Source organism: Phycodurus eques, chromosome 9 (assembly GCF_024500275.1).
Source record: "Phycodurus eques isolate BA_2022a chromosome 9, UOR_Pequ_1.1, whole genome shotgun sequence".
Lineage (NCBI taxonomy): Eukaryota > Metazoa > Chordata > Actinopteri > Syngnathiformes > Syngnathidae > Phycodurus > Phycodurus eques.
In genome coordinates, this window is record NC_084533.1 from 27314180 (window position 1) to 27337813 (window position 23634).

General features: G+C 44.7%; 1 protein-coding gene across 5 annotated transcripts in view; it reads right to left on the reverse strand.

The window, feature by feature from the left end:
- htr4 (5-hydroxytryptamine receptor 4) overlaps positions 1 to 22032 on the reverse strand; it is a 53463-nt gene extending 31431 nt beyond the window's left edge. For 3 of the 5 annotated variants that reach the window (XM_061685681.1, XM_061685677.1, XM_061685675.1), the window contains exons 1-2: positions 21918 to 22032; positions 25 to 103 (exon numbers count right to left, since the gene is read on the reverse strand). In XM_061685681.1, coding sequence (XP_061541665.1) covers positions 25 to 80 — 56 coding nt within the window. In that variant the 5' untranslated portion in view covers positions 81 to 103; positions 21918 to 22032. Of the gene's footprint in view, positions 1 to 24; positions 104 to 21808; positions 21854 to 21917 lie in introns of those variants that run through there. The other 2 variants (XM_061685676.1, XM_061685679.1) reach the window with 2 other exon arrangements.
- Between the last annotated feature and the right edge of the window lie 1602 nt (positions 22033 to 23634).

Consider the following 23634-nt stretch of genomic DNA (forward strand, 5'->3'; position numbering starts at 1 on the left):
GACATATTATATTTGTGTACTCACCTGTCAGTGACAAGCTCCTCCATCAGCGGCACGCGGCCTGCGGGGCTGATGCTCATGTGACCATAAATGCAGAGAAGCCCTGTAGACACGACAACCCCGTGAACCACTTCGTCATCATCGCCATCATTAGCTCAATTACACCCAATTCCACCCCCCCCCCCCACCCAATGACAGAACAACAAAGACAAATATGACATTTAACAATGGATGCGGCGCTCGGCTGATGGTGCCGGATTACACGGGTAATTAAGTCACCACAAATTAGCTGTTGCTGGTTTTTTGTTGCTGTTGTTTTCTTTTAAAATTTATTATTTATATATTTTCTTACCGTAACTGGCACGGTTAATGAAGTGACGCTCTCTATAAAGCAAATGTGGAACATTTTGTCTTCTCACACAGAGACGCACGTTTATTCATTGTTTCCAGGTCAGGATGCAATACGGACCGATTTTGATCAAATGGACTCAGACTTAAGGAGCCAGTCACAACAAAGTATATCTGAAAAAAGACGAGTCGGGGCCTGGGGGCAAATGAAATTCTTCATGTCCAGACGTCACAAAACAGTTCACACAGTGCTCAATTGTCCTTTTCAACGTTCAGGACCCGCGCGACGAGGACCCGCGCGACGAATTCTTTGGGGCAACGATCCCTGGCAACGCCCTCAAAAAAGGCTGCTCCCAACCAAAATGGCAGACTTTTGGTTTCTTTTCAGGCACGGCTTCTTGAAACTTTTTGGTGGACCTATCCGTGACAGACATGCCTGCCGAATGTCATGTTGCTAAGGGGAAGTTGGCTTCAGGGCTTGAACTTTCCCAAAAATGTCTAATATGGCCGACGCAAAACAAAATGGCAGATTTTCTGTGACTTTTCAGGCATGGCTTCTTGAGTTCTATTCGTGGGTCTTCTCATGACAGACATGCCGATCAAATTACTTGTCGCTAAGGGAAACTGGCAGAATTTTCGTCGAATTCCTAGGGGCGGAACCGACACAATTTTGCCGGAATTCTTGTCAAATTATTCCACATCAAATTTATGGACCTTGGTTTTTGTGCACTGGAAACAAACAAAAAAAAAAAAAAAAGGAGCTCCGTCAAGGTCAAGCAACTCAGCGATAACTTATGGTTGGTTGATTGATTGATTGATTGATTGATTAAATAAGAGCTACATGGCAATACGTGCGTTTGAATATACTTTTGCGGGGCACGGGGAGGGGTTGTTTACAGTAGTATAGTTTAGTTCATCGAAAAAAGGCAATGAGACGGTCATTGTGTTTGGGTCATCAGTTCAGGGATCCACTTCACACATTTGCAACCAATTAGCTCTTAATGTGTTCCCAGAATGCAATAGAAGCGCACGAGTCCTACAGTAAAAGCCAAGGCCAGCTGGCGGCCAAATGCTGTTGAAATGATTACTTTATGAGACTCTTTCTGCTCACTGGCAGACATTTGACTTTAAATGCGCTTTAATGACAGGCGGAGAGAATAAACAGACTTCAGCTCTGTTTGGACACACTGTCTCCTCACGTCACATGTAATTCATCTTTATATGATCGGCGACTACTGTTGCTTCAGTGAAGTAGAATGTCGATTGCTACCAATTTACCAACCATGTATATTAGACAGATGGGTGATGCAAAATTGTGAAACATTTAAATGTTCGGCATTGCGTGTGTGTGTGTGGGGGGGGGGGGGCATGGTGGCGAAGTTTAATGAGTCACAAAATAACTCTAATAACTCCACAAGCTTACGAATGTTTCATTTGGTAATGTGAAATTTGATAGGGATGTTTATCATGAGTAGACACACACAAAAAGTCTAAAAATGACCTGATAAGACACAAGAAGTCTGACATTTGGTTTGAAGTGGCCATTTTAAACTCAGTTGGCTCAGTGGTACCCAACAGAATGATACAAACATTCAGCCACCGAAACCAGTTTTAATTAGCAACACGGAATTTGGTAGGCATGTTTATCATGAGTCGTCGTGCAAAAAAGTCTCAAGAAGCCATGCCTGAAAAGACACAAGTCTGCCATATTGGTTTAAAAAAGCCATTTCAGGCTCGATTGGCTCAGTGGCACCCAACAGGATTTAGAAAAGAATTCAGCCCCCACAGCCAGTTTTGTTTAGCAACATGAAATTTGGTAGGCATGTTCATCATGAGTAGTTGCACAGAAAAGTCTCAGGAAGCCATGCCTGAAAAGACACAGGAAGTCTGCCATATTGGTTTGAAAAGGCCATTTTAGGCTCGATTGGCTCAGTGGGACCCAACAGCTTCCAGTAAACAATTTAGCCCCCCACAGCCACTTTCACTTAGCAACATGAAACTTGGTAGACATGTTTATCATGAGTAGTCGCACAAAAAGTCTCAAGAGCCATGCCTGAGAAGACACAAGAAGTCTGCCATTTTGGTTTGAGGCAGGTTTCCATTGGTCCTTCTAAGGCAAATTCTTTCCCCATCGCTGCCAAATTTGAACATCCTACACTAGCGGACGGGCAACACCAAGTTGTGCAACATTTGTGTTCTCATTGATGTGCGTGGCCAGCCTCCTGACAGGCAGGACACAGCAGGTGAGGCTATGGGAAGCCACCTGCCCCATCAGCTCTAAACGAACAACTGCACCTCAATATATCCAGCAGTCAAGTTCATTAAGTTTTCACATGATACCATTGGTCTCATTAGTGTGTGTGGCTTGAGCATGGCAATGAAGTTTGATGACTCTTGTCAGACGTCCAACAGTTTTTTGAAAATTCAACCAGTTTGACCTGAAAACACACAGCAAGTCTTCCATTTTGCTTTGGGTCATGCATGTCCATTTGAAAGATTTGTCCAATTGCTCCCAGATTTGAACCTAATGTACATGACAGATAGATTACGCTGAATTGCAAAACATTTGAGTTTTTGTCAGTGCTTGCATATGAAATTGCTTTATTTCTTTATCTGTGTTATTCATCTTCAGAATCAATCAGAATCCCCTTTATTTGCCAAGAACACATAAGGAATTTGTCTCCAGTAGTTGGAGCCGCTCGAGTACAACAATAGACAGCCATTTTGACAAAAAATACTTTTGAGACGTGAAAACATAAAAACACACTACAGAGAGTGACTTAGGCTCTAGTAATTTAATGGCAAGAGGGAAGAAGCAGTTGGAATGTCTTTTGTTCTGGCAGCGTGCAAGTCCTCAAGGGTGGGTAGTGGGGTCCCGACGATTTTTCCGGCAGTTCTGATTGTCCGTTGCATTCGTTTGTCCTTTTTTTGTGGCAGCGCCAAACCAGACTGTGATGGAAGAACACAGGACTGATTCGATGACCGCTGTGTCGTACTGCCTCAACAACTCCCGTGGCAGGCCCTGCTTCCTCAGAAGCCGCAAGAAGTACATCCTCTGTTGGGCCTTTTTGAGGATGGAGTTGACGTTGGTCTCCCACGTCAGGTCTTGGGAGACTGTAATTCCCAGGAACTCGAAGGGGTCGACGGTCGACACGGGGCAGTGGTACAGCGTGAGGGGCAGCTGTGGTGAGGGATGCCTCCTGAAGTCCACCATCATCTCTACAGTCTTGAGCGTGTTCAGCTCCAGATCGTGTCGGCTGCACCACAGCTCCAGCTGCTCCGCTTCCTGTCGATATGAAGACTCGTCACCGTCTTTGATGAGGCCGATGACTGTGGTGTCGTCTGCAAACTTCAGGACTTTGATAGCCGGGTGCGTTGAGGTGCATTCGTTTGTGTCGAGAGAGAAGAGCAGCGGAGAGAAGACACAACCTTGGGGAGCCCCAGTGCTGGTGGTGCGTGTAGATGAGGTGGCCTCCCCCAGCCTGACCTGCTGTGTCCTGCCCGTCAGGAAGCTGCAAATCCACTGGCAGATGGCAGGCGAGACGCTGAGTAGGAGAAGCTTGTAGGAAAGGAGTTCAGGTATGATGGTGTTGAACGCTGAGCTGAAGTCCACGAACAGGATCCTCGCGTAGGTCCCCGCGCCGTCGAGGTGTTCAAGGATGAAGTGCAGTCCCATGTTGACTGCATCATCCGCAGGGTCCAGCAGGGGACCTGTGACGCTCTTGAGGTGGTCCAGCACGAGACGTTCAATGGACTTCATGACCACAGATGTCAATGCGACAGGCCTGTAGTCATTCAGACCTGAGATTGTAGTTTTCTTGGGGACTGGGATGATGGTGGAGCGTTTGAAACAGGATGGTACTTTGCACAATTCCAGGGATCTATTGAAGATCTGTGTGAAGACTGGAGCGAGCTGGTGCGCGCAGACTTTCAGGGAGGATGGGGACACAAGGTCTCAAGGCCTGCCGCTTTGTTCATCTTTTGTAGTTTGAAGATGCGTCTCACATCCTGTTTATGGATGGATAACGCAGAAGTCAGATGTGTGATGGTTGTCGGTGGTGCGGTTGGGTGGGTGTGGGGTGTGAAAGTGTCCTTTTCAAATCTGCAAGCTGTTTAAGTCATCAGCTCGTCCTCTTTTGTTCTGCGCTTGGGGGGGATTGTCACTTGTGGTTGGTTAGCGATTTTAATCCTCACCAGACTGATTTAATCATTGGCCGTAAACGTTTTTTCCATCTTTTCTGCATAATTTCTCTTTGAGATGTCGATTTCTTTTGTCACCTGATTTCTAGTGGGATTATACAGGGCTCTGTCCCCACTTTGATAGGCGTCCTCTTAAGCCTGACGACGCTGCAGATGTTTGGCAGTGAACCACGGCTTGTTGTTATTGAACATGCAAAATGTTTTTGTTGGTACACACACCTCTTCACAGAAACGGATATAGGATGTGACACTGTCTGTATATTCATCCAGGCTGCCAGTTGAAGTTTCAAAGACACTCCAGTCTATGCAGTCTCAACAGCCTTGAAGTTCTATTTCTGCTTCATTGGTCCACATCTTCACCGTTTTCGCCACCAGCTTCGCACGTTTCAGTTTTTGCCTGTACGTTGGTATTAAGTGAATTAAGCAGTGATCCGACGAGCCCAGAGCTGCACGAGGTATAGCACGGTATGCGTAATTCTGCGTAGTATCGGAGTATGTATTTAGAGAGTTTGTAGTTGAGTTTAGCTTTGTTAAAGTCTCTAACAATCATGAGGGGTGAATCGGTGCTTCACAGCCACTCCACACCAACGGCGAGAAAAAAATTGTGAAAGTTGGTGAAAGAAAATAGACATAACCTTAGACGTTACCACGCTGCGCGTCCAAATGTCAAACTTCTTTTTTGTAGGGGGCAGACACTCAAGTGGGCTGTAGGAGGAGGAGGATGATGATGACAATGACGGAGCACAAATGCTTGTTTGTTTCTCTCAAAGACAATTGCATGTTTGACTCGGAAGACAATTGATAGTCCCTGCAAAGTCATCACTGACATCCTCTAAAGTTTCCGTTTCAACCTTTGTTGTCATGCCCAGAAGCAATGATGAAACGTCAGCGATTTAGTGCTTCCCATCCGTCTAGTGGAGGACAAAATCTTAACTCTGTTTGAACCAAGAGTGCCCGCTATAAACAAGAATGGCACACTTGTAATGAGTAATAACAATAAAAAAGAAATGATCAGGAAAAATAGGAATAAAATTACTCAGAAAAGTAGGGGGGGGGGGGGGGGAATAGTCATAAAAGGGGGGGGGGGGGAATTGACAGAAAAACTGAGAAAAAGAATTTGTACGAAAAACAGAAAATAAAATACTCAGAAAAACAGAAACAAATAATTAAAAAAAACAAAGCCCTCAGAAAAATTACTCAGGCAAAATTATTATTTTTTTAAATCTAAGCTTCTGTACATATGGACAATTTTTAAGTAAAAAAAAAATATATATATATTTTTTTTGTGTATGCAAAGAGGGTGGGGTGGGGTGGGGGATACAGTAGCTGTAAAAGAAACTATAAAATATCTAGATCATGCCCTAACATTCTTTTATCTTGTTTAAATCGAATGTCCACCCAGAGAAGAAGCTAAGATGGACCCAATTGTTTATAAATTTCATGAAAGTATTCAAAATCTATTTTTCTGAATTAATTTAGTAGGAGGTGGGCATGTAATTGGGGGGGAGCGGGGGGGGGGGGGGGTTAGGAAGGAAGAAGCAAAGAGGGAGGGGGAGTACCGCAATTATGACCACTGCTAATTCGTACGACTGAAACGAACCCGTTCCAGTACGAACACCCACTTCTGGTTCTGAAAGTTGAATCACGCACCCGCCTTGCAAGCTCATTTCAGACTCCCTCTCACCACCTGACAGGCCAGACACTTCATCTCTCTTGGATTCGTTCTAATGAGTCACATGACCGACTCGAGTCCTAATTACAATTGGTAACCGATCCCTGAGCACTTTGGTTAACTGCATTATTGGAAAGTGCAGAGGTGGTCCTGGTAGGATTGAGTCCAAATGAGTCCAGTCCAGTCCCACGAATAGACGCCGTCGTCCGTGGTCTCGAGCAGAACCCCCGAGGAGGTCATCGAGTAGCAATTAGCATGCAAATTAAAATGGAGACTTCATCAAGGAGGGCTCTTGCTCCCGTGTTAGTGTCCTCTGTGGACTGGACAAACAAGAACAAGGAGGCCTCCGTCCGCTGGCTGGCAAATCTGTCAGCTGCGTCGCCCGCTGGCCAAGTGGCCATATGGCAAGCACTTTTGATTGCAGCTGTCAAACCAAGCAAACACTCATCTGTGTCCTTTCCCTCGACGGGGCGGAACTCAACCGCTGTAGTGTACAAATACTTGGTGACTTGGACTTATAGACCCTCTAAGCTGAATTCAGGGATGTTTCTATACTATACAGCTTTCGAGAGCATTGCTGAAAACGTGCAAAGACAGAACTGTGTCGTACTGAATTTTGGAGACGTCGCGATGAAACTGTTTTCCGCCATTTTAGTTTTCCTGATTTTTGGGCCGTGGCTAAAACGGCGCCACGTGACGCACTTTGCAGTCCGGTATGAGTTGCCCCTCCCTCACCATGTAAAAACTGGAGTTCGCTCGTGAGCTAGCTGGTGGCTAGCGCCTCCCGTCATGGCATGGAAAACCTCGCGATGACCCCAGGCTTCGTTAACAAGCTGATCTATAGTGTGTTCAATCTCGAAGAAGATGGATTTCTTCTCCCTTTTAAGGGCCTCCAAGAGAATTTTAGCCGCAAGAATGATTTGTGGTTATACCAGCCTAAAACTCACCAGCTTGTCATTCAAAAATTCTCAGTCAAATCTGGAAAATCGCATCCATGTCAAATGTTTTTTTTCCCAGTTTTCATTTGCTACGATGAGCACAATGCAGGTTAAACGGGTATTTTATATAATTGACAGTAAAAAAAATTTTTTTTTACTTTGTTTCTTCATTTCAGCGTCTGCACTCTTTTACGTAAGTGAAGGACTTGAGTACAAAGTTTTAGTACTTCTAATACCTCTGCTAAACAGCCCTTAGAATAGGGGACGGAAAAGCGCAAAAGTCGGGAATAAAGATGGCTTCGGTGGGAGCTGCCGGCCCACGGGAAAAAAAACGGGAGCAGGTGGCTAATTGGGTGGAATGAAGTGACAAGGGATGGAGCGTGAACCTCCTGGCGGGAGAAAAAGAGTACCGAGTGTATCGGAGCGAGAACGTTTCCAATCGCCAAGTCCGCATCTGAGCTGACCCCCCCTGCTGGCCTGGAAGCAAAATAGGCTGAGCTCGTTGCTGCCAGCTGGGAAGAGCAAAAAGCAACAAGTAAAACAGCGGGAGGCGTGGCACGGGTCCTCAGACGGAAGACTCCACAAGACAAAGCTAAATGGCTGACTTCTCGAGTGTTTTCGGGACTTTTTGCGGGTGGACTCATGATCGACGTGCATAGCAAATGCCATGCTGCTAAGTGACGCCGGCTGAATTTGGCACCGCCGAGCCACTTTCTTCGTTCGTGTTTTGGGCATGTCTACGAGCACGTCTTCAATCATATTTATCTCACGTCCACGATGATGTCTTTATACATATTTCTGGACATTTGATCATGTACTAGATCACGTCTATGATCCCATCTTTGGCCACGTCCCTGAGTGTACCTTTCATCAGGGCTACGTTTTGTTATATGTCTTTCACAAATCAATTCAATTCTATGATCATGTCTATGGTCGGGTCTAGAGTGTGTGTGTGTGTGTGTGTGTGTGTGTGTGTATGCACGTGTCACTACATGTCGCAACGGCAGCTCAAATAGATAAAAACAACAACAAAAAAACACGTTGACCTGAGAGTCCACTCCCTTCACAGCATGATAAAGCACGGCGTTATCTGCAAGACATCTCGATATCTTGCATTGTCATATATGGATGTCGTTGGATTGCGCTGAGAGCTGGAAACTTGGAACCATAAAGCCATAAAAATGTTCCCCTGTTGCTCGACTCAATTAAAAAGATACCAGAGAGAGAGAGAGAGAGAGAGAGAGAGAAAAAAAAAAAACGCCATCAAAGTTTGGACTGCCGAGCTGATCATCAGCCAGTCGCACTTTGTTCTATTGATTTAAATGTTACAATGAGAACTAGGATACAGTTTTAAAATTGTTTTGTTTTTCAGGCAATAATCCCAGCGATTTTAAATAGCATAACACTCAGAATGCTTGGAGTGGCTGAGTTCAAATTCGCTAGCACACTGCAAACAATATTTTTCTTCCTATTGAACTTCTACGGGGGATGGGGTGGTTATTTTCAGATTTTCGTCAGTGCAAGTACCACGCTGATTGGGAAAGATGCTGAAAATCACTGAATCATAATTTACATTTATTCTTCTCAGGGCATTGGACCGATTGCAACTGGACCGTTTCTGGTTGTCTCGGAAGACATTTGGCCTCTACGTCCGAGCAGGCTTCACGAGTTCTCGCAAAACAAGGCTTTCATTTAGACTCACTAGCCTCAACTGGCGTGGAAAAAAATCAACTATTTATGCCCCAAGTTCGCGGCACGCCCCCCCAAAACCATGTATGGTATCATTCTTTTGGAATTGAAAAAAGGACAGTCGTTAGGATTTCTGGACGAAAGGATGGCATTGTACGTGGGAGGTACTCCTTTAAGCGATGAACGTTCCACCTTCACGTAGATGGGCTCTCTCAGTCCTCTTTCAAACCATCGGTCTTCCCTGTCCACAGTAGACAAGGTTAGTCCATGTTTCTCTTGGAGGTGCAGGTGGACAGCTGAGTCTTCACCTGAGGAGTTTGCCTGTCTGTGCTGTGACATGTGGTTACTTGCTTTCCCCAATGTACGTACTCTATCGGCGTATTCCTTGGTTTCAACCAACACGACATTCCGGTGCACTTCAAACCTGGTAACTCCCTGAGACAAAGGCCGGTAGACCCCAAAGACTGGAGACCCCGTACGCACGCAAGCAATCTGGCGTACGCGGACAAGCGCAGTGCAGCGAGGAACGCGAGAGACAAGAGTTTGAAGAAGGCAAAACAACGTGGACTCGTCCAGAGCGCATACACGAGACGCTTTTAAGTCCATAAAACCGGAGAAAGTGCTTTGTGATTTATTGCCCGCGGGAGACGCGGCCGCTCCCATGCAGCACACGCACGCATGTGCTGCACTTTAACCATCAGCGGCTTTCCCAGCTGTAAAGCTTCTAGACCACTCCGTACTCTGCAGCTAGCTGGGACACAACATTAGGTACGCGTGGACACCCGATACAAGCTCAGTTCAGTCGGCATCAAAAGATTTGCTTTTTCTATTTGTTGATTTTTTAACGGGGTTGGGTGTTAACTTATCAAACGTTAATATTGGTTGCTTTCATTTGGCTCTTTCCTCCCAAACATTGGTTCATTAAACTGTACTCATGTTTTTATTGATCCCCTCCCCTTTATCTCATGAAAGAATTGAGGAATTGCTTTATTTTCACATATACTTTTAATATTTTTTCATTTATTGTATTGAATAATTGATAGAAATAAGTCAAATACATTATTTTCACATCCGCTTTGACCATTTTTTACATTGATTGTATTAAATAATTGGTGCGATCATTATATTAAGATCAGTATATAAGTTACAAATGAGAAATTTTAAACAATGAGAGTGAATGAATGATGAATGAATGAATGATTATTTGTATTTTTTTAAAATCTATTTTACATTCACATTTGAACTGTTTTGTTTCCCACAAACTTGTGGTTTTGACCGTTTCCGATTAAAATTGGTTGAATGCGTTTGAGGCTCATGACAGGCAAAAAAACAAACATTTTTTTTTACTGTATATGAGTTTTACAAAAAGTGGTTTACTTCTTGTTACACTTGTATATAAAGTTCATTTGAAAAACGTTATGTGCCATAAAGGACGATTGGTTTTATTATTCAATATGGGTCAAAATGAAAAGTACATTATACAAGTTTTCAAACCGCTAGCAATATTTTCAATCTCTGCCTGTACAATGAACGCCGATTTTTGTGTTGTTGTTTTTTTTTATTCTTTATTTTGAATGACAGTGCCAGACTGACTTGGCAAGGGATTTTCAAACGCATCTTTTGAAACGCGCACAAATGCTGACCGATGCGGCGCGGGTGTCTCGAGGACCTCAAACGCGTCGACTGGACTTCGCTCGCTCACATTACGGCTAGCCCCGCCTGCCGCGCGTACAAGGTGCAATGGCAAAATACAGACGATACCGCTTGACTGTGTCAACACAACATGCGAACACTAATAAATTAGTAATAGAAATATGGAACTAAGAATGTGTATTGTGAAAAGCTTGCCAGCTACGAGGGTGGATTCGGTCTGTCCTTTTAAACTGCGCTCGCAATGGCAGGAAGCCGATTCCGATCCAGTTTTGATCCACATTTGCAAACATAGATGAAATTCCAGTATGAGGATTTCCTACTGCGTTAAAATCGTCCTTGAGCCAAGGCACAAATTTCACAACAGATTGTAAACTTCAACACGTACAGTACGTGTCTGAATGTCGTTATTCATATTCAAGCAAAACAAAAATAAAAGAATCCTGGATCTGCATACAAATGTCATGGCTTTTTCCTTTTAGGCCAAACATTCTGAATTTGGATCAACACAGGTCCTCCCTGGCGGAGGTCATTCAAGGTGATTTCTGGTCTCTCGAGGATATTATCATACGATGAAAATTGGAATATTAGACAGCTGTCCGCATTCACCTTCAGACTAAACTTGAGTCTGAGTCCATATAAAAATCAGAGGTGACCATAAACTGCACTCACAGGCCACATAAGGTCGCCCAAAAATTAGGAACAGCTCTCACCGTGAGCCACTTTTACTATTTTGAAATAATCGAACTTGCTTCCTTGTTGTTCCACTTCCTTGGCAACTCCATATATGGGCACGTGTTGTGCTTACAGTTCAGTTCCCATCGAACCAAAGCGGATTTTTACTCCTTTACATATACACTGTAATGTTGTCATCATCCGAAATGAGGAAATGAAACGACACCGATAAATAAGGGGAAGCTTGTTTAAAAGGAGGACGAGGAAGAGGAAGACGAGGGGGAGGAGGAAGGAGCGCACGCTCTATTTGGAAAACTAGAATCCTCGATTCCCAGCGGCCGTTAGCAGTCAAAAGGAAAGATTAATGCCGCTTGTTCATTTTTGGACATGTTTATCATAAAAGCACACGCGAAAAATGTGTGAAGTTGTGGCATTTGCGTGAATTTCAAACATTGCCAAATCGGAATTTGGAGAGGCAAACGTCCTAATTAGTGATACAGTGGATAGAATGCGAAAGATGTTTGTAACCGCCTAAAGATGGAGGGACAAGACGGAGAGGATCTTAAAAAAAGGTTTGCGGTTCAAATGTTCGAAGGGGCAGGTACAGAGGGGCACGGGCCGGTATTCCATCTGGATTGTTTTATTTCATGTCATGTTTATTTTATGTCAGACGCAGAAAAATCAGCAAAGCATCCACACCATGCATCTAGCATGTACACAACCATAAAACCCGTGTTACATAAACCGCTGGATGCAGGACAATTGGAACGGCAAAGTAGACTCCATGACAGTTCCCTTGCACAAGGCAACTTCAAGGACCGCCACAAAGCAAAACGTCGCGAATGTAGACCAAGAAGCCCCAGCGACTAAATAAATAGACCTAAACCTCAACTCTACCGAGCCCTCGTCCCCACACGGCTGTCGGGAAACCTCATTGGCGGGACGACCTACGGCAACATTCCGAGCGTGGGGGCCATCAAACCGCTTCTGTGTTTATCTTTGCAGGAGAAGGTCGCCCTCGGTTAGTTTTGGCCGTCGGGGGCCAGCCGTGGGCCCTCCGCACACGCGCACTGTTGACCGACTTGGATCTTTCTCGGGCCGCCGCTTATCACACTTTGCGTACTTTTTAACCATCATGTTTGGTTATCGTAAAATGACATTTTTGGGCCACTGAAAGCGCAGCCGAGGCACGACACCAAACACAAATGCAAGGGAAAGTGTATTTACTGAATGAAGGCTGATTTCAAATTTTCCGCACACGCACGCGCGGGCGCGCGGGCGCTAGCTCCCTCCCCCGCTCGTCTTCTGCCACTTGTGCGGCGTTTACTGTCGCTCGGGCCGCCGTGTTTATCTCCCGCCAAGTGGACCTGCTCCAACATGGCCGACCGCCTCGGAACTTTATTTACGTTCTGGAATTTTTTTTTTTCACAACACTTTAGCTGCAAGTTCAGCGTGATGATAGCCATAGAACAGGAAACAGAAAGCGCAATACGATCGATATGATTGCGGCTGTCTTCAAAGGGTTGCGCACTTGAACTTTATTTTACTTTTAGTTTAGTATTACAACACCAAGCATATGAGTACTTTTACTTCATTTTATTGTCATTTTCAGTGCATTTAGCGTTAGTCTTCAAAGGGCGAGCACTTTTACTTCACTTGTACTTTACTTTTATTTAGCCTTTTCAAAGAGTGACTACTCTTTATTTAGCGTCATGTCTTTGAAGGGCAAGCACTTTTGTCAAATTAGATTTTACTTTTATTTAGCATCTGTTGTTAAAGGAAGAGTACTTTTCCTTGATTTATATCTTGAGTATATTTAGTGTTAGTGTGCGAAGGGTGACAACCGTTGCTTGATTTGACTTTTGGTTCGTGTTACATCTTCAAAGGGGGAGTCGGCAGTAACGGTAGTGAGTACTTTTACTCTTCTGTCGTGTCATTTGTTCAAAGGGTAAGCAGTTTTACTGTATTTACATATATTTAATGTTAGTTATTGTTAATTGCATTTTACTTTGATTTGACTGGATGTCTTCAAAAGGGTCTTCAAAGGGTGAGAACTGGTTTTAAAATTTTACTTTTATTTAGCATCTCTCTTGTCAAAGGTTGAGAACTTTTACCTGTTTAAAAAACAGTATATATACATATATATATGTGCATTCAAAAATATATATTTTTTTATTAAACAATTAATTCATAATAATTACATTTTAAATAATGCAATCAAAAATGGGATTTTATGATTGAAATGAAAAATGTTGCATGTTTTATGTTTGATTTATCTTGATCTTATTTTACATTTTAACAACAGATTTTTTTTTGCCTGCAGGTTAGCAGTGAGCTTTCCAAGCGGTGTGGGCGTGTTGCCGCGGCAACCCCTTCGAGGGTCTTCAAGGCGCCTCATTAGCATAACACCCAGGTGGTCATGTGGCGTCTGCGAAAGGGGGGGGGGGGGGGGGAGCACTTTTTGAGGCGGTCTCCGCGGCTTTGGAGGAACGAGTTTTCCAAGGTCAATCTTTTCTTCTTTTATTTCTTCTAAATCGATGTTGGGCAAACCTCTGTTCAAAGGCCGCATTTGATATTTTGGACAGACAGACGGGCAAAGTTATACAGAATGTACATGAGCTAAAAAAAAAAAAAATAAAGTTAAAAAATATATATAAAATACTTGAGCGAGACAAAGAGATGACGTTTAGTTCGTGCTACGTCTTGCTTTCCTGTGTCAAGCGTTCATGTCTCGTCTTGCTCGTTAGGTTTTCGTCTTGTCCAGGTGTGCCTGGTTGTTTCGTCAGTTCGATCGTTTTCAGTTCCCCGTTTTCTGTCGGTCTGAGTTGGATCATTGTCCTTGTCAGTCATGGTTTCATGTCTTGTTTCTTTTTGGAGTGAGATTATTCCCAGTGTTAGTTTATTACTTTAAATCTTGTTTTTTTTACATTTTACATTTTTTTTAAATTATTGTGTATGCCTTGTTTGCCTTTTGGTTTTTGAAAAGAAATCTTTTTTTTTTTTTTGAGACTCCGCACTACCTTTTGCCTCCAACATCGCGAAAAGCTCAATCTTGACAGCACCCTGTCCTAACATGCTAATGCTAATAATATAGCATTGTGCTACTCACATACTAAAGCTAAACAGCAACGCAGAGGCATCAGCATGTTTTACAGACCGTTTTTCCGCTCTGGCACATTAGCGTGATTGACACGCGTTGTGGCGTTTGACGGACGCGTGGGAAGTCACGGGTCGCCAGAGATGTCAATAAAATATCTCGGGGAGTCGATACGGCATAAACAGCAGGACAAGAGGATTATATGCGAAACTGTTGATAACAACAACTTGGAAATGCTGATTCTCTCGAGGCAAAATGTCCAGTTCACAGTCGGGAGACCTTGTGACCATAGTAATAGGGTGGGTGGTCACTTGGCTCATTCTGCAGAAGGTGGGGAGCTACTCCTCTGCCCCGTGGTGTTCCCCTTGGTTCCCCTCTGGGCACCCATCTTCTTGGTGGTTGAGGAGGTCCCCCCCCACCCCGTCATCCTCTTGCAGGTAGACTACTACCATGGCACCCTGGCCATGGGTGATGCCCTCTCAGTCGGGTACCCCCCCTGGGGTGGGTAAATGCTCCACCTCAATCGGAATAAACAGGCCGAATCTGAATGGAATTTCATTCGGTTTTCACGGGTCGGGAATATTCCTTTTGCCAAAGCGATCAGAAGTACATTTTCGTCCTGTGAACCGTCAGTTAAAATGGTGGCGGCCTTGCGCTCTGTCTGCGCAGGCTCCGTCTTGACGCAAAGGTGCCACGACCTCATCGTTTACGCACATAAACGTGGCGGCTTCCGACCAGAACTCGTATGCCGCGGAGATCTTGTTTTTAATACCTCGTAATTCGTTTTTAGTCAAGCGGTCGTTTAATAAAAGTGTAAAAACAGTCCCCACTATTGTGCTAAATAGACATCTGCCCTCCATCTTGATAAATGTGCTGTTGCGATTAAATGTGGTGCACTTGTATACGCCTCATTGGAATTGATTACGTCGCATGTAAACACTTGACCAGAGAGCTTCAATCGGAATGACAAAAAAGTCTGCATGTAAACCCGGCCAGTGTGACGACCGTTATATTTGTAATAATTTGCGCCGGAGTTGAATCATAATCTATTTTATTTTATTTTATTCTTTTTTCGACAGCATTTTGTTCTCGGACTATATTCCTGTAATAATACGCCTCTTATTAAAAAGGACTTCAATCGTGTCGCGATGTCAGATGATGTAACGATACGTCTTCCGAGTTACGAAACTACGGCTTTTGCGTAAATGCGATGTAGACGTGGCACTGAGCAGCAGGTGCGGGGCTCGCTCGGAATCCTGCCCCGCATCCATAAAAGATGAGCGAACGCATTTTGGGAGTTTTTTTAGCGGCAGCTCCCGTCTTCCAAAGCGAGTGGCGACGAGAGAGAAACTTCACCTCGCATAACTTCACATTTACAGACGCTCCAGCGCTCGTACGCGCCACACTAGCGTCCCACGGCACTTCAAGAAAAATCAGACGCGCTAACGTATGGATGAATGATTCAGCTTTAAAAATGTGTCATTATATTAGTCACTGCATCAACACTGAGACATTTGCTTTTCAACACGTAAACATATTTATGTCAATATTCCTTTGCTCCTTTCCCCAGATATTCACAATTAGGGCCATCTTGCACAATAGAAATGGACAGGAGGAAATCATCTACAGAGTAAAATTTTAAAAAGTAAAAACAAGCTTCATGTACACCGGATCATTGATGCAATTCTCCTGTTCTCAATTACTCGTGATAACTGCCACCTTGAACAGCAGACAAAGGCAACAATGAGAAATAATCCACAGAGTAAAAACCAAAATTTCAAAGCATGCTCGAGGACAAACGTGCTTAATGAACGCGTCATACGAATATTTCAACTCGCCTCTTTGAACAATAGACAGATAGAATGTCTAGGAATAATCCACACTCTAAGGAAAAAAAAAATCCACACTCCACACAGGGAAGTGCATAATGCACGTAACATATGACATATATTCACTCCTCTGCCAATGTGTATAATACAAATGAACACAACACCTTGAAATAATCCGCAGCGTGAAAAACAAGACACACGGGCACATGTGCAGTGTATGTGTCATGTGACTAATGCAATGGCTTCACTCACAACATATTCATGATAACCGCCACGTTGAGCAACAGAAATAAATGCAATGACTAGAAATAATCCACAAAGGCAAATAAAAGTTCATGGCACACATGGGCATGTGCGAGCAAAATATGTGAGTCATATGAATAATATAATGACTCCTCTGCCACCGTGCACGCTAGAAATAAACAGAACAACTAGAAATAATCCACAGAGTCAATACAAAATCCACGGCGCACACTTGCACATGTGCACGCACAATGTACGCGTTATAATATGATAGCTCCTCTCAGCATGCATTTGTGATAACTGTCACCTTGTAAAAGATAAATGAATACAGCTAAAATTAATCCATAAAAATAATAATAAAATAGTCCACAGCTGACTCAGGCAAATGAAACAATGTACAGTATGTGTCATATGATTACTGGGATTATTCTCCAATTCAGAACAGCCACTGTGCACAATCGAAATAAACAGAATGACTAAAAATAATCCACAAAGTAAAAAAAGAAAAGAAAAGAAGAGTAAAAGACCAGGGCATGCACATGCATGCGCATAATGGGTCATATGATTAAGGTGGTCGTCCATCTTGCCAATTATTCAGAGTGACCAACGATAGAAATAAAGAGAACCAGAAATAACCCACAAAGTAAAAAAATGAAAGTCCATGGCAAACTCAGACACTTCCCCATATGACTAATGCTATCGCTCCTCCCACGAACTGACATTTACGAGCATTTTTGCTGTTGCTTTTCTGGTTTTTGTCCCCCTTTTACGACATGACATTATGCACCAAGACAAAGATGTCGTTATTGGATTATCCACACGTCTTTCTTTTGCTTTCTGGTTGGCTAAAATGGCCACACGGCGAGGGCTTATAGCGCCACCAGTCGTTTGGGCACATCTGTCAATGTTTTCATGAAAACACAAGCGCTGCTACATTTTGAGCCCGGATAGGGGGACAAATAGTATGATAAAAAATAGCTGGTAGTAATCTGTGTCGGCACACACACACAAAAAAATCGCTTTGTGTGTTTGCGTGACACCATTCGCACATTTTCTTTTTTTTTTTTAATTACTTTTTCACATTATTCCAACCACAGAAGTGTTTTCTTTGTCCTCGGTGGTCATCAGGCAGAAATAAATCAGGTTAATTTGCATCCATTTCCATGCCTTCATTGTCTATTGCAGCCCACTAACCGTAGCCGGTGCTTGCTGTTTGTGTTTCACTTTTACTGCTGCGAAGCCATTTGGGGACACTTGCGGTGGCCCACAAGGGAATAAGAAGTAGAAAACCGCCCTCCATTGTAAACATTGTAAAAAGCTGGGATGAGTTAGTTCAATTGCATCGGTTGAAATTGGAGGTTGTCGCACCTGCACTTTTGGCCCCAATGCGAGTGGACTGTAACCTCTTAAAGTACGTACATTTGCTTTTTGTTAAATGGGCATTTTAAACATGTTTGTTTCATGGAATTTTTGTTGTTTTTTTTTTTTTTTTACGCAGGCATTGAGTAAATCGCCACCTTGCACAATAGAAATAAACACAATGACGAGAAATAATCCACAGCGTTAAAAACAAGAAGTCAACGGTGTGCTCGGTCATGCGCTGGCACATGCACGCATGCAATATACGTGTCGTATGGATAATGCGATTGTTTCTTGCCAGTTATTGATGATAATTGCCACCTTGCACAGTAGAAACAGACCACAAGGAAAAACAATCCATAGAGTCAAATTAAATCACGACATGCTCGGTCACGTCTGCTCAGTAACGCGCTGGCACATTCACCTACGGAAAGTATCACATTTGATTAATCTGACGTTTTCTTGCTAGTTAGTCCTGATAACTGCACAACAGAAATAAATACATGAAACCAAAAAATCATCCACAGAATCAAAAAACAAGAAGTCAACAGTTTGCTCAGTTGAATGCAACCTACGTGTGACGGAACGATCAATAGCCTCTCACAACTCATTCATGATAACAATATAAATGAAAGAATCCATATTTTAGCTGGGGGGGGGAGCAATGTGAGTGCAGGCGAGCGGTGCACAAGCGAGGGGGGGGGGGGGGGGGGGGGCTGCCGGTGCACCCTCGCACTCTGTCGCGAAGCGTCTCAGGTTGGTTTGGGAGTGGGTGAAGTCATCAAACAGAAGCTTTGTGACTGAGCCGCCCGAGGTGCAACAACCCAAAATAACCGGCGCGCTCTCCGTTCGTCCTTCAGACGTCTCGGTCTCGTCCTGCCGCTGAACCCTCGCCGCCCCTTCTTCTCCCTCTCGGAAGCATCTTTGCTCACCGCGACGCGACCTCGTCGTTTTGGTGCGAAACTGTCTGACTTTAGGGTCGATTTGGCCAATCACGTGCATCCAAAAAAAAAAATCCCAAAAAATCAGCCACCAGTTTCACAGAGCAATGCAAAATTTGGTGGGGGATTTCCATCGTCACAGAACACACCAAAAAGTCTCAAGGACCCAAGGGAGAAATAGAACAGGAAGTCAGCCATCTTGGGTTGAAGTAGCCATTTTAGGGGCAATTTGGCTTCTCACGCGAATTTGAAAAATTAGCCCCCGACACCGGTGGCACCGATCGAGGCGATGTTTGGTAGACGTGTCTATCGTAACAGGATGCAGGAAAAACTCTTAAGGGCCAATACCCGAAATTGAACAGGAAGTCGGACATTTTGCTTTAAAGCAGCTGTTTTAGGCAAATCCCAGACTCAAATGTTTTTTTTCTTCAACAAGTGGGCAAACGCAGATGTACACACTTGCACATTTTTACTTCCTGTGGGACTCGCAATACTTTTGTCCATGTAGTCTGCGCTGCCACCTGCTGTTACGGAGGTTCACTACGTCTTTAAACCCGATGCGAGACTCATCTCGGTGACTCTTTGTACTGTGTTGTTCTTAAAACGTTGCATGAAGAGCCAATTAAATGGTCTAATAAACGGAATGAATGACGCTCCTGAACGCCTGACACCATTAAACATTATTTACTCTCACTAAACTTTACTCGCCGTTACTTTTCATTTCATACAAGTTTTTCTTTTCTCATCTAGATAAATATAATGACATATTGCTGGCTTGCAAGATATTGATTACCTTGTAATCGCATGTTATTACAAATATTGCAATATTATGTTGTTATAACGTCCACCCTTTATCATGATGCAGTATTATCGTATGTTTGGTATTGTTACATTCTCACGGCTTATTGTGATATTATGCATATTGTTGTCAAACTATTGTCTGAATATTGTGTAATGACATTTTTCAAGTCCACTCGTGTTACCATGTCCGTGTCATCATTGGCGAAGTCTTGCAATATCATATCAAGAGTTACTCTGTTTTCATCTGCTAATTGTGTTAATATTGTTATAACGGGTATAACTTTGAAATCAGACGCCAGTTAAAAAAAAAAAAAAAAAAAAAAAAAAGATGTGTTCAATCATTTTTCTATTTGTTTTAGAAGGGAGATTTATAACAAAAAAAAATCATTTCAATAGCTCAACATTCAAAGTAAAGACAATTTCAAATGTTGGTCTTTTAGCAAGAAACATGAAGTCGACGCGCATGATTTGCCTGCGCGGGCCACCTAAAATCACGTGGCGGACCCGGATCTGGCCCCAGGGCCTTGAGTTTGACACCTGTGCTTTAAATCGTCTACACGTGCCCTGCAATTGGCTGGCGGCCGCCCCAAAAGGTCGCCGGGCTGCGGCTCACCCGCGGCAACGTCTCCTCCATCGGGCTTGCTATTCCGCTTTGCTCTGCGAGACTTGAAAGTCCAACCCGGACTTCGGACCCTTGTTTGAAAGCGCGGCCCTGACTTGAAAGCCTCATTTCAAACCGTTCTCTTCCCTCCTTTCAACAAAAAGTCCTCGTCAACGTCCACCTTACCGTCAAGAACGTTTCTCATTCAAGTCCAATCATTCCGAGCCGGCGTCGGCTCCTCCAGCCTGCCGATCGACAAAACATCTGAACGATGTCACCCGGACTCGGCGTGTGGCTCTCGATTGCGTCCCGGCTCGCCGTCGCGTGCGTGCGCCGAGCGCGGCGTGCTGGCGGGCCGAGGTGTGACCCGCCAGAACGCCCTCGTAGCGTAATCAGCACCTTCGACCCCGCCAGAAGCTCCATAAAATGTTGCGTAACCATCAAGAATAAGCAAGACGGAGGGTGCGCAGAATTTTATTGTTATTATTATTCTATTGTGTCAAGACTTTCAGTTGGAGGACGTCAATCAAACACTGCATGTTGGAGTTTCCATTGCGGACAATGGAACTTGTCAACATTTATAAGCAGCTGTCGAGTAAACAAGGTTCAAATCGCGTTATTATGATGATGATTATTAAATGGAAGGCCATTTTGAGGGCTTTCTCATTGTCGGAAAACGACTGCAGGTGTATTCGTCCTGGTGAAAATGTACATTCAGTGGGCGTTTTCTGCCGAAATCGCTAAATTTGGCAACGTAACGCCCCTTTGAACGGAAAGAAGAAGGGGGGGAATCACATTTCAAACATACACACAATGATAAAAACCCAAATATTTGGCTATTTTACATCCATCACGCAAGGTTCAAATTTGAAGTTAATTGGACAAAATGGCAGAGACGTTTGTCTTCAAGTGACCGTGAGAAATGTGCAAATCGCGCCCCAAATTGTTGCTTCCAACCAATTTGGCAGACTTCTGCGTCTTTTCAAGCATGACATCTTGAGGTTTTTTTTGTTGGTTTTTCTTTTCAACCAGAATGTCATCCTGGGTCATTTCAGGCTTGGTTTCTCCAAAGGTTTTTGCAGCTCCGCTCATGATCGATAAGACGACCGAATTTGCGTGTCAAACTGGCTTGCCTTTGAATGAACTCTGGAAACTTTTCACCCAAAATGTCAGATTCCTTGTGTCTTTTTCAGCATGGCTTTTTATTTTTGTGGGGGGGGGGGTCGAATTTGCCTACCAAATTCCACGTGGCCATATGAAGCTGCAGGTTTTGGGGGCAGAATTTTCGATTTTTCATCAAAACAAAAACAAAAGACCCTTCAAATATCCACATAAAACCAGAACACCAAACGTCAGGCAAGGATTTTTGAGACTTTTTTTTTTGTTGTCCGCCAAATTTCACGTCGCTACGTGAATTTCAAATAAATACATAAATGAATTCCAGTGGTCGCGACGTCAAATTCGGGGGGCGCCTACAGCAAACGTAACATTGTCAACAGGATGAACGTGATGAAAGTGACCAATTCCAATCAAGAAGAATTGAATACTCTCAAAATCCGAGCACCTGGAGAAATGTTTGTAAACGGAGAGGAAGCCGCTTTCCTCAGCCGACGCTTAAGACATACTTCGCATTCCGATTTGGGGTTTCTGGCAAAGCTTCGAGCTGCTTGCATCCTGCGCAGACTTTGCAAGCCCCGAGGAAGGTCAAATGCCGCAAAGCTGGCGTGGGGAAAAAAATGTCATTAAAAGGACTTTCTGAACTCACCATCGCTCCGAGTCCGTCACGGCGCTAAATCCGAACCCGCTCCCCCCCCCCTCCCTCCCCCCCACCCCCCCCAAAAAAATAAGAAATGAAAAAGAAATGAAAATCTCACATCGTCCTTCGATCTCCGCGCGCAGAGCAGAGAGGCGCCGCGCACGCAACCGAGACCAGAGGGAAAGCGAGTGACTCGGACCAGGCGGGTCCAGGCAGCTTTGAGCGCGCGTGGGTATTTGGGAAGAGGAGGAGGAGGAGTGGATGCAGCGCGGCGCGCGCGCGCACACGCCGCCGCTCCCCATTCACGCGGAAATAATTCGCACAAATAAGACGTTGACCACATGACGTAAAATACACACCGCCGTTCAAATTGGTCAATTCCAAAAAGGTTTCAGCGCAGGCGTCCAAATATCTCTGTCGCCCCCTGCTGCAGCTTGGGGGAAGCGGATGCGACACTTCATTAGGTCCGCGCGTCGCGCCGAACAATTGATGGATGCCAAGTGGCACACGAGTCCCTTTCGGAACATTTCACGGCACACCAAACAACAAACGGAAAAGTGGACATCCTTGAAATATTGAGGACTCGTTTGAGTTGCTGGCACAATGAGATCGACAGATCAGTGAAATGCTAATTATTTGCGGTCAGGACGAAAACCACACTGCCCCTCCTGAATCTGAGATTCGACTTCCCCTCTCCGGCACCCCTGAATGGATCTTACCAGGGAGGCTGAGGAGTGTGATCCCCCTGTAGTTGGCGCACACCCGCCGGGGGGGACGGGGGACGGGGGGGGGGCGACCGCCACCCCAGTCTGGCAATCCAGTGGCACTGTCCCCGATGTCCACGCGATGTCGACCGGGACAGCCCCACAACATCCAGATCCTTTAGGAACTCCGGGCGAATCTCATCCACCCCCGGGGGGGCCTTGCCACCGAGGAGCTTTTTAACCACCTCGGTGACCTCAAGCCCAGTAATAGGAAAGCCCGCCTCAGAGACCCCAGACTCCGCTTCCTCATGGGAAGGCGTGTCGGTGGAATCGAGGAGGTCTTCGAAGTGTTCTCCCCACCGACTCACGACGTGCCGAGTCGAGATCAGCAGCGCCCCATCCCCACTATACACGGTGTTGGCGGTGCGCTGCTTTCCTCTCCTGAGACGCCGGCCGGTGGACCAGAATTTCCTCGAAGCCGCCCGGAAGTCTTTCTCCGTGGCCTCACCGAACTCCTCCCTTGCCCGGGTTTTTGCTTCAGCGACCACCAAAGCCGCATTCCGCTTGGCCAGCCGGTACCCGTCGGCTGCCTCAGGAGTCCAGTCCCACAGGCCAAGAAGGCCCGACAGGACTCCTCCTTCGGCTCGACGGCAAATCGCTACAAAGAACATAAAGGCTTGTTTTACGTTTAGAACAAAAAACCAAAGTATCACATCTGAAGACTTTTGGTAGAAAATTATATTGACTGATGAGATGAAAGTTCCACTTTTTGGAAGGTGCGTGTCTCGTTACGTCTGGCGTAAATGTAGCACAGCATTTCAGAAAACACTTTCCAACACTCAAACACGGTGGTTGTATTGTAATGGTCTCGGGCTGCTATCCTCCTTCAGGACCTGGACGACTTGCTGTGATTAATGGAATCCCAAAAATCCTGGGTCATTTCGGGAATGTCTTTTGTGACCTTTTTTGTGGGTCTACTCACGGTAGACCACGCCTCGCAAACACACGCCTCGTGGGTTTTCCCCAAGCAGATGTTTTCGGCGGCGATAACAAGTCCCCGCCGTGGCTGCCGTCCTTCCCCGCGTTCCCAATTTGTCATCTTCTCTTTCTTCCTTTTTCTGTCTCGTTATC